Raw genomic sequence first — 12,240 nt, forward strand, 5'->3', positions numbered from 1 at the left:
CGGTCATCTTGCGGTAGACTGAGATCATCCTCGGGCATCTGGTTCCCCCTCACCGTCAGTTGCAGACCCAAGAAGCCTGAGCTTTGAGCTTTCCTGGATATGGTGGATGAGTTAGCAGGGGAACTGCTTGTAAGGGAGAAGGCCAGGCAGAAAGCAAAACAAAACCCATTGGCCGGAGAATGACTAAAAACTAAAACTGGATGATTCAGATGCCAATTATGCATTATCTGCAGCCGTCATTTGCAGCTGCCACACAATAGGCAATGCTGCTTTCATGGGCATGCCATATCTAATTTAGTGGCTCGCTGTGCTCCCAGGAAGTATGGCCTTACTATTTCATTTTTTTTTTAAACACCCTTCCTTGTCCTGCTCCAGGAGTGATTTTAACATTGGGTGGAGTGCTGTTTTTAAAAGGAGCTGTTGTTAAGTGAAAGAAATCCATAGTGTGGTATCCTTGCACTTAGTGTCATCCCCTTCCTCCCTTCAAATGGCAGCCAATGCATTAGACTGGCAATGAGAAAAGAGTGAGAATGGTTAATGAGGCCTGCACACATGAAGGTGCCTTATACTCTGTCAGACCAATGGTCTATCAAACTCAGTACTCTCTACTCAGACTGGCAGCTGAGTCTCAGACAGGTCTTTCACATCACCTTCCTCCTGAATCCTTCTCCCACCCACCCCCACCCCCTTTTAAACTGGAGATGCTGGGGATTGGATTTGGGAACTTCTGCTTCCAAGCAGATGCTCTACCACTGATGCCTAGTTACTCTGGTTAATTCTGTTGACTGTTGTTCAAAATAAATGTCTATAGAATGTGGGTAAACAGCAAAGACTGTTAGCTGACTTGACTGTGTGTGCTCCATGAAACCTGAACAGTAAGAACATATAGAGCTGAGTTCTTCCTGGTGGCCTTCTCTCTGCTTCAGAACTTCCATCAAAATGTATTGATTTATTAAAATAGTTGTACCCCACCTTTCCTCGTGGCTCAAGGTGGCTTAGAACAGTAGTGAACACATTTTCAGTTAAAACTGGACATCAAATAGCAAACCCCTAATATTTCCCTCCTTTAAAAGATGCCTACCATTCAAATCCCTTAAAACCCCTGGCAAACAGGCAGGCCTTGAAGTACCTCCTGAAGATCTCCAGGGAGGAGCCCCCTATCTCTTCAGGGAGCCCATTCCACAGCCATGATGGAAAGGGACCAGCCTCTGGAAAGTGCCAGATGGGCCACCCTAAGTGGTGGGATAACTAACAGATGGCTGTTTGATGACTGTTGCTGGCACACAGGGAGACGGGCCTTCAAAAATCTGAGTTTTGGCATTTTTCTGAGGCAACAGATGACTTTTTTGCTTTGAAAGACTTGGGTTTCCCCAGATATGAGATGATTATGTTTATTTACTAAATTTATGTACCTTTTTCAAAAGAAAAAATTTCAAAGCTGTGAATATTAAAATATCAAAATAATGCAAAAACAATAAAATTAAACCAGAACACATGTGGATAAAACCCAAATGATCAATAACAACAAAGAAAAAAACAGCTAGCTCTTTAATCTGTTTAATCTTGAACAGATTTTAATTTTAATCTATATGAATATTCAGTGCAAAGCCCGGCAAGAGTTAAGCATATTTAGATCATGTTGATTTTAGTGGAATGACATGTTTAATTCTCCTGTTGAATGCTTAATTTGGGTGGATCATACCTTTCCTGTTTAATATTTCAAGCACGCATTTTGTGTTCTTGGTTTCATCATTTTTCCCCCTTGTTCCATTGTTGCGTATTTCATATGTCATTACTTACCTCAGTCCCTTGGCATAGGGTGCAACATACATTGAAATCATTGTTGTGATGGCCTGGAAACAGAATTGGGTGACTGTTGTATTGCCAGAGGAGCTGGTCAACTAATGCATATCACACAAATACTTTGGTATATCTGCTTGTCATTAACAGAAAGAAGAAACAAGTCGACTTTAATGAAATTCTTATATGCATTATTTTTTAAATAAAATATTGTGAAAACGTAATTGCAAAGTGTATTATTTATTTATTAATTCAAAACATTTCTGTCCCACTCTTCTGTTGGAACAGACCTTCAAGGGGGCTGTTAGGTCTTTTAATATACCTTATATTGTGTATATATATATATACAGAGGCAGGTAACAGTAAACCACCTATGTTCATCTTTTGCCTTAATAATAGGGTTGCCAGCTCTAGGATGGGAAATACCTGGATATTTGGGGGGGTGGAGTCTGAGGAGAGTAGGGCTTGAAGAGGGGAGGGACGTCAATGCCATAGAGTCCCCATTCCACAGTGGCTATTTTCTCCAGGTAAACTGATCTTCCATCTGGAGATCAGTTCTAATAGGGGGAGATCTACAGGTACCACCTGAAGCTTGGCAATCCTACTTGAAACTCTACAGGGTCCCTGTAAGTCGGCTGTGACTTGATGGCACTTAGTTTTCACCACCACTTAATTTCCATTTTCCTTGTTTCTCAAAGATTATGACTTTCGTGGGCCCAAGACACTTTTGCCTTTGTAGGCCTCTCCCACTATAATAATACCAATATTCAAAATTATGTTTGATATAACTTTAAATTCTTAAAAATTTAATCTTTTTTTGGTTTTGACCAAATTTAATAAATTTTTGTGGGCCCTAAGCATTTCATTTTTTTCTGGTGTGAGAAAAAAATTGATTTTTTTTCTTTGACCCTAAAAGTTCATTGTTTTCTTCTGATTTTAAAAGACGTTAAAACATTTTCATGGGCCCTAAGCTAAAAATATTGTGGGCCCTAAGCACTGTGCCTACTTTCTGTGCTTAGGGTTGCCAGGTCTAACTCAGGAAATATCTGGGGACTTTGGGGGTGGAGCTGGGAGATTTTACATTCCCTACAAATTAATACATAAAAGTACAGCAGTGCAGTTCCCTTGAAAACAGTCTTCATTTCCTTCTCTTCTTTCCATTCAAATGATTCCATAGCAGCTGCACTGCCACTAAAATGATAGTGAACTCACCTGCATACTCACAAAGCAGCCAAAATAAACAGTTTGCGTGCCCACACTTTTATGATCTCCTTGGGGCAATGGATAGCTTTACTAACTGGAGTTGCTAAATGCAACCATCTTCTGTATTTCAACTAACTTACAAAGAGAGAGGTCTAGGGGGTGGAGCTTTCCTCCATCCCATACTCAGGTTCTAGTTAACTGTTTACTATCTCTTTTACTACACAAATAAGCTTCTGAAAGAAATGCAAAATGAACAGAGGGATTGGGCTCTCTGGTTTCCTCTCTCACACACATATGGCTCTTCCTGCTCCCCCCCCCCCCAAGCTTCAGTCTTACTGAGATTTAAAGGCGCACACACACAGTTGCAAGCTTCTGAACCTGCCTGATATCTAAAGGCACATTGTGGCTGTTGGGGTGGGGCTTCCCCCCCTCCCATCAGTTGGCTGGCAATGGGGAGGAGCCTGCAAAACCAGGAGATCCCCTGCCTGGACCTGGGGACTGGCAAGCCTAATTGTGCCTAATGGATAAGGTGGCACTGCTACTATTTACATAAGATTCTCAGGTGTTCCACCTTTTTGTATGGATGGAAATAGCAGTTGTGAACTCCTCCCAGGCATACCAGATTGGATGTTTCCTTTTTAAGAAAACACAGCCCTGTGTCTCTGCTACCACTGAATGACAAAGAGTTAAGAAGTTCAGCCTGTGGACTGGGAAGGGTGGGTTGAGAGAACTATTCCCATAGTCAACACAGTTATATAAAACTTCTGCCTTGGGAGTATAAAAGGATCTAATTGTTGGTTGAATTCAGCTAAAACTTTAAGCCAGCTGAATTTTTGACTGCTGTAAAAATCTCAGTGGTTTGCTCCATCCTTGATGTTAGCCTACAAGATAACCTGCATTCAGCAGAAGTTAAGGGACTCCTCGAGTAATATAAAACCCATGTTGGCCTCAGTCCATCCCCCCCCCCTTTTAGATGAAACTTGAATTTCAACTGATCTGCTGCTCCTGAAATGTAGCTAAAAAAACAAGGCAATGTGACGGAACACAGATATTTGGCATAGAATTGGATATTTTCTCTAGGGTAGCAAGCATACACGGTCATGCTTAATCCCATTTCTGTCTGTAGGAATAACTATGCATAACAGGATTTAAAGGCTGTTGGGCACAGCCCAGCAGCAATTCTTGGAGGCCCTGCTGTGGCACTTTAGGACATGATCAGGCCTAGGGTAGCCACCTTCCAGGTACTACCTGGAGATCTCCCACTATTACAGTTGTCCCAGATTTATGAACCACTGGCACCATTGTGGGATGAAACATTCTATGGTGATGCTGGTGGAAAGTGCCATCAAGTCACAGATAGTTTATGGTGATCCCATAGGGTTTTCCAAGCATAAGATGTATAGAGGTGTTTTGTCATTGCAAAGCACTCTCTACCTGTACATTTTATTGAAATGCACTGAAACGGCACGTGCCATCCTCATGTTTCAAGCCAACTGCTTGGGCCCTATTAAGGTCCTCTTCTGAAGCCCTTCCTTCTGTGCCCCTGCCTGTAGAGGTGAGGTATGTATGAGTGTTCCTTCAACAGGAGTGGTCTTACTAATTCTTAGGCAAGAGTAAAAGTCCAGGATTGGGCCCCAGAATCAGTGCCAACCAACCACTGGTTCCCTTCATCAGGGCTTGCAAGGGGTGACCCTCACCCTGTGCAAGGTTGGCAATGGCCAGCATGTCACCAGAAGGCAGCTTCCTGAGTCCCAGATAGGGCAGGTGCAAGCAGCAGGAGGAGCTTTTTCACACATATCCCCTCGTGGGGCATGAGCAGGACCCAGAGCAACTGTCCCTGTTGCCCATTGGCTAAGACCTCCTCTGCCTTTGGCTGTGTCCTAGCTCTCATCTGCTAACATCCTTCCCTCCCCACCCTTCCCTCCTCCTCTCCTCCCCTTATCCGTGCCATAACTTTTCAAAGAGTTCTGAATTGGACAGAGAAACCAAGATCAGAGGTTCCTTGCCAGCAATTTGCAAGGGAGTGTGGAAACCCATTGTTGCTTAATGGAAAATTATGCTTCAGAAGGATGCTGTTCAAAGGCAGAAGAACATTCTATCCTTTTATCGAAAATGCTTTACAACTGAACCCAAAGAAAGTGGTAAAGATTTCTTTGCTTTGAACTGCCATTGTAGAATGGATTAAGAAAGTGGTATAGCTGTAGCACTCGAGTATAGTTACATCTGGGTTGGCTGGATGTTTTGATAACACCAGTACTTCTGACATTTTTAGAGAGCTGTATAAGGTTACTCTTGGCTGCCTCCAACATGGTTTGATTTCACCCAAATGTACAGCATTCAGGTTAAATTAACTCCTTGTGATGGTTCCCATACATTCTAATTGTGGTTTAATGTTGCCACTGGCCCATATAGTATAAAGTGGAGAGAACTGTTTCATTCTTTTAAAAGGAATTCACATACATCAATTGTCATGTTAATTTAAATACAATCTAACTTTCTTGGATGCTCTAATAAAAATTGTCTACTCAAGCAGTGAAAGGGGGAAATTGCACGATGGAGCAGCTCTTACTTTAGTTGGCAGAATAGCTGAAATTATTGCAGGATGCCCTAGCAAGTAAGTGCACAGTGGGCATTATTTGTAAAGTTATTTAAACAACGATAATCCTCATCAATTTACTTAACCAAGTATGCATTAAGTAATAGAAAAGTTCATTTCCCTCCCATTCTGTTATAAATAAAGGATAGTTTATGAATGTTTTCTTGCTGTTTTGAAAATTGTACCAATAACTGCAAATGGATGTTTTATTTTCACAGACATTGCTCTTAGGCATTGTGTTTGCCATCGCAGGAAACTTTCTCATTAGCATCTCTTTGAATCTGCAGGTATGAAAATCTCCACTGTATTAACTAGCCAAATGCAGCATAGCCCAGATAGAGATGCCAACTTCCAGGTGGGACAGGCAATGGAAGTTAAACAACTACTGTGATGATAAACAAAATTTATAGTAACCATTTAAAAACCTTCATATATTTTAATGCTCAACATTTTAAATTTTACATACTTAATGTTATAATAAAAATCCAATTTAAATATCCATTCATATATTTCATATTGTAAATTTTGCGTACTTCATGTTGTAATAGAGGTCCAATACTAACATTTCCATATTGCAAAAAAAGTCTATGAGCACCTGGATATAGGCCAATTTCATCAGTAGACTTCCTCCGGAGTAATGCCTTTCTATGTTTTTTCCAGGTGTAACAGCCACTAGTACTGACCAATATTATAACATGAAATATGTAAAATTTAAAATGTGGAGCATTAATATATGTGAAGGTTTTTAAATGGTTACTATAAACTTTGTTTATCATCACAGTAGTTGTTTAACTTCCATTGCCTGTCCCATTAACTGTGATCCCTTTTTCTTGTTGCAACTTCCAGGTGGGACCTGGGGATCCCCCAGAATTACAATTCATCTCCAAACTACGGAGATCAATTCTTCTGTAAAAAATGGATGCTCTGGAGGGTGGACTCTATGGCATTGTACCCCACTGAGATACCTGTCCTCCCAGGCTCCATCCTCAAATTTCTAGGAATTTCCCAACCTGGATCTGGCAACCTTATGCCCCTCCATCCCCAGCTGGTGGCTGGGGGGGACCTGGCAATCCTATTCAATGTTTGTTTACAGTGTATTGATATATCACAATATTCATTTATTTGATTCTTATTTCTCCATACTTTCATGGAACTCAGGGTGGCATATGCAGTTTTCCATGCTAGAGTTGTCAACTCTGGGTTAGGAAATTTCTGGAGATTTTGGGAGTGGAACTTGGGGAAAGGGGGGACCTTAGCATGGTATGATGCCATAGAGTCCACCCTTCAAAGCAGCCATTTTCTCCAGGGGAATGGGGATCTCTGTAGTCTAGAGACCAGTTGTAATTCTGGGAGATTTCTTTAGGGTTAAAGGTTTTTTTTAAAAAAATAATTCATTTTAGAAGCACAGAACCTTTTTTTCACAGTATCCCCAATCCTCCATATTTCCTGGTTAAGGGGAAAATGCTGTTCAAACAAATTACAAAGATGATATGATTCCAATGGTAACAAGAGAAAGAAATTCTACTTACAAAAAGAGAAACACATCTTGCATGATATAGTCAAGTAGATGGATAAAAAGAAGTACTTCTTCACCCAAAGGGTAATGAACACGTGGAATTCACTGCCACAGGAGGTAGTGGCGGCTACAAGCATAGACAGCTTTAAGAGGGAACTGGATAAGCATATGGAGCAAAGGTCCATCAGTGGCTATTAGCCACAGCATATTGTTGGAACTCTCTGTCTGGGGCAGTGATACACTGTATTTTTGGTGCTTGGGGGGTCCAAATGGGAGGGCTTCTAGCCCCACTGGTGGACCTCCTGATGGCACTTGGTTATATGGCCACTGCGTGACACAGACATGGCTTCTCTTATGTTCTTAACTTCCAAAAAGGTTAACTTGCTACAGCTCATGTAAGAGAGAGAAAAGTAGTCCTATATAAGATGAAATAGAAGGCAATCAGTGGCAATCTAACTGATGAGAGGGTGGGGCCAACTGCCAAGTGTGCCCAAGAGAATTCTTTTAACCCTTTTCCTCCCAGATCCTATTGCATGCAGAGTTAGAATAACCAACAATTTCCAGTCCCCACTTAGAGGCTGGCAACTCTATTCCCTGCAGGCCTTTTATCTTCAAACAGACCTGTGAGGTAGTTTGCATCCTAACTCTAACTAAGGCCCACTGAGCCATCAGTTGTGCTGTAATGTCATTGGAGCCTTTAGTAACGGCTTTATTTGTATAAAAATAGGTCCACAGAATTCCTTTCATTTTAATCAATTTGAACCACTTTGTGACTTTATTTTTTAATTTAATTGGAGTGTATCCAACCACCCATGAATACCACAAAATAGGGATTTCCTCCTTCCTTGCAACATCCCATTAAGCCCTCCAAATTTCATTGTTGGAGTTCATAGGAGCCTCAGGAATAGCACAGAGGTCTGTAGTGGAAGGGAGAATCAGCAGAAGGGAGAAATTGCTACCTAGTCCTCTGCAAATTTATTGTTATTTAGTTCATTTGGACTCCACTTTTCTGCTGAATGGGGATTCAAAGCAGCTTGCATAGCTCTCCTCCATTTCCTCCTCACAACAACCCTGTGAAGTAGGTTGGGCTGAGAGGGTGTGACTGGCCCAAGGTCACTCAGCAAGCTTCAAGGCAGACTGGAGATTCAAACCTGGGTCTCCCAGATCCTAGTCTGATGCTCTAGCCCCTACGCTACATTGGCTCTCAAAATGTTGTTCCAAGGAACGATGTGACTGGTTAGATGCCATGGCCATGGATGACTTTGGAAAAATCAGACATCATTGTTTTTCTGCAGTCATCACTGTGGTTAGACTTTTGGATGCGGAGTGTGGAGTCTCAGGTCTGAATCCCCCCTCACCATAATTTTGTGCTTCTGTATAGGAGTGCCGTGGTGCAGAGTGGTAAGCTGCAGTACTTCAGTCCAAGCTCTGCTCACAACCTGAGTTCGATCCCAGCATAAACTGGGTTCAGGTAGCCAGCTCAAGGTTGACTCAGCCTTCCATCCTTCTGAGGTTGGTAAAACGAGTACCCAGCTTGCTGGGGGTAGAGTGTAGATGACTGGGGAAGGCAATGGCAAACCACCATAACAAAAAGTCTGTCAAGAAAATGTCATGATGCGATGTCACCCCATGGGTCAGTAATGACTTGGTGCTCGCACAGGGGACTACCTTTACCATTTATTCAGGAATTGGCTGGAGCTCCTCTGCCTAGCAGCCACTTTCACTTACCAAAAGGCACACTGCATTTTCTTTGTCTCTGTTACTCCTGAGAAGCTCTTCGTACCCCACCCCCTTTCATCCCCAAAGCTCGCTGCATCAACACAAAAGGGCATGGTGTACAGAGCAGATTACTGATGCCATGAAATCGGTGCTCGCAGCATACCCAGTAAGCCTCATCATATTCAAAAGGTCTTTCAGCCACCAATCCGATGTTACGGCTTTCATGCAGAGGATACTGAAAATTGCTACTGTATGTCAGGACTCCACATGACAAATCTAACATCTGAAAGCAGCTTTTTGTGTAGATCATCCTAATTGCATTAAGATTATCAGTGCCAGCACTCCCTGCATGGGGAAGCCATGCATCTAGTGTATTTTTATACCATCCATTGTCAAGGAGCCAAAGTCAGGCCATGTCCGTGGTTATCCTCAGTTTTATCCTCACAACAATCCTGTGAGGTAAGTCAGGCTGAGAAAACGTGACTGGCCCAAGATCACTCAGTGAGCATTGTGACAGGGCATGGATTTGAACCCTGGTCTCCCCAGCTCTTATCCTCCATTGTAAGCACAACATTGTACTGGCTTTCCACATGATTAGGATGCACCCCCCTAGAAAACAGTTTTCAAACATGAACAGCTGCTCTGCGGAATGACAGCTCATAAGTGTGATTTTTGGAGCTTCCACGTGGGAACTATAACATATGAAGTGCGATGTCAAACCTTAGGGTAAATCATTTTCTTGCTAGTCTATAAATCCAATATCATCATCATCTTCTTCTGCATTTCAGGCGGAAGCGCTATTCAACAAGATGCCTTTTAAAGTTAACATGTTGTTTCAAAACATTTTCTTGCATATACACAAAATGGTTGGAAACTCTCTTTGGGTAATATCTGTCTCCATTTTGCAGGCATCTAACATAGCTATCCCCTTTACATTAGCTGGGCAAAAGTTCCACCTTTCTAAAAGTGCTAGGCAGGCTCCAGGAAAGGTATTAGTGGGCACCATGACACTAGTGGGCACCACACTGGGGACCCTGGTTTTATAAGAAGAGATTGGATGTATACCCCACCCTTCACTTGGAGTCTCATAGAGGCTTACAATCTCCTTCCCTTCCTCACCACAGAGCAGACACTTTGTGAGGTAGGTGGGGCTGAGAGAGTTCTGAGAGAACTGCTCTTGAGAGAACAGCTATGCAAGAACTGTGACTGACCCAAGGCCACCCAGCAGCTGCATGTGGAAGAGCAGGGAATCAAACCCAGTTCACCCAGATTAGAGTTTGCGCACTTAACCACTACACCAAACTGGCTCTCAAGGGATGCAGGATTACATTAGTCTTTTGTTCCGGGGCCCTTTAGGTTACTGGCTGACTACCAGTTTCTTGCAGCTCAAATTCATACTAAATTTCTGTGGCTCAACAAAGTGCTTTCTAAGCTTCAAGTTAAGCTTGTGTGTGGTGTGGACTTGGAGGGCAAAGGATGGGGTTCTCTGGGTTAAGTCAAGTCAAACTGTGCAACTCGGGCAGTGTTTCTCCACAATAGCTGAACTGTAGAAATGTCCCTCTAGTCTTTCATGAATAATAACTGTTGTGTGAGCTCCATCACAATGGATCACTGAAACCCTGGCCCTGAGCCAACCAAATCACCCCCTCAACTTTCTGCAGGTGAGCCCTGAAAATCACTTTGTAGTTCCCTAGAGGGCAAACAAAGAGCCGTAATTTAATTTAGGACCAGCTGACCAAAGAAATAAATTATTCCTTTACTGGTGGTCTCTTCTTTTTGTGGTTCTGTCCTCAAGTGGTTTCCCAAAGCCCCCACATTTTCAGTTGCTGAGAAAATATGTCTGTGGGGAGGCACTCCAAACTGCTGGAGCTCCCTGCATTTGTGGTTTCTTAGACGGTGTGGGCGTTTGCATTAGAGTGCCCTAGTAATTCAAAGTTTCTGAAAAGTTCATATTTTGAAAGCCATTTCAAAGGTACACTGTATGCTAACTTGAGCCCATGTTGAAGTTTTTATTCCAGAAGAGTTTATTTAGAGATTGAAGATCTATATAATTTTAGTGCTGCATAATCGCAGCCTTATTTCACCTAAGAAGTGCAAAGCTTTTTATCACATTACAGTCATGCATTATCTGTTCTGTACAGGAATCCTACCATCGGGAATTTAAAGCTGACAGATCCCTTCTTATGCAGATCTCATTCAGCCTATGCCTTTCATGTTTTTCCAGAAATATTCTCAAGTTCAATTGGCATGCTTAGCCAATCAGAAGCCCATTTACCGAAGCAAACTCTGGTGGTGTGGAACTATTCTTATGGGGATTGGAGAAATGGGGAATTTTGCAGCTTATGGATTTGCTACAGTCATGCTTGTTGCTCCATTGGGAAGTATGGCTTTCATAGGTGAGATTTCCTTGCGTTACCTTATGGATGTGGCTTTTTGCAAACAGTAGAATGCTGTGGGGTGGGGGGAAGGGCAATTTTTATAGATGAATTTGCTAGAAAGGATGATATTCTGATGGAAAAGAATTCCTGTAATTGTATGCCATACTTTCTAACAGCTGAAAATGTAAAACTAGGCTGTTACAGTTTTGAGTTTCTGATAGGGTTGCCCGCTTCCTCCTGGCTACCAGCTGGAAATGGAAGGTAGAGTTGCCAGATTCAGTTTGGGATTCTCATGAAGATTTGGAGATGGAGCTTGGGGAGGACAGGGACCTCAGTGGGGCATGATGCAATACAGTCCACCCTCCAAAGCAGCCATTTTCTCCAGTGGAACTGAGTATGGATATAAACTAATTCTGGGGAATCCCCAGGTCCCACCTGGAGGCTGGCATACTTAGTTTGTTTTTTATTTTAGAAAAACAGTGGGGGTACAGAAAAGAAAATGAAACAAAAGGGGAAAAGGTTATACAACATACTTACATTTGTCAAAGACAATCATGTATTGCATAATTATAGGAGAGAATATTTCCTTTTCATCCCCTTCATTATAAGATATTATCTATATTATCTACATTAAGATATTATCTACAAAATACAAAAGTTCTTATTTCTGTTGGGGTACAATTAATATTCATAATTTAAGTTTCAAACTTCATAACTAACCGATTTTGACTATAGCACTAGTTTCATCATTACTGCATATTCAGTATAGCATATTTTCACCTCTTCTACATATTCATTTGGATACCAAGGGGTTTTTTTGCTCAAGGAAGCTGTCATTATAATATTTTACTGGAAATGATAATCTGAATAGATAGGCAGAAAAACCCAGCTTCCTATTATTATTGTTGTTGTTGTAATAATGTATGTAGTCCTCCATCAGTAGCTCTTCTTTGCAATTATATTGAAACTATTTATAGGGGGAGAAAAATTACATTTCCTTGGGAGGAAGCTTCCTGCTGATGAAGCAA

General features: G+C 41.9%; 1 protein-coding gene across 1 annotated transcript in view; it reads left to right on the forward strand.

Moving 5' to 3' along the window:
* Window positions 1–12,240, forward strand: part of NIPAL2 (NIPA like domain containing 2) — a 57,471-nt gene that overhangs the window by 672 nt on the left and 44,559 nt on the right. The window contains exons 2-3 of the mRNA XM_060243448.1: window positions 5,818–5,886; window positions 11,059–11,230. Of these exons, the coding sequence (XP_060099431.1) occupies window positions 5,818–5,886; window positions 11,059–11,230 (241 nt within the window). The remainder of the gene's footprint in view (window positions 1–5,817; window positions 5,887–11,058; window positions 11,231–12,240) is intronic.

The sequence above is a fragment of the Heteronotia binoei genome, chromosome 7, assembly GCF_032191835.1.
Source record: "Heteronotia binoei isolate CCM8104 ecotype False Entrance Well chromosome 7, APGP_CSIRO_Hbin_v1, whole genome shotgun sequence".
NCBI lineage: Eukaryota > Metazoa > Chordata > Lepidosauria > Squamata > Gekkonidae > Heteronotia > Heteronotia binoei.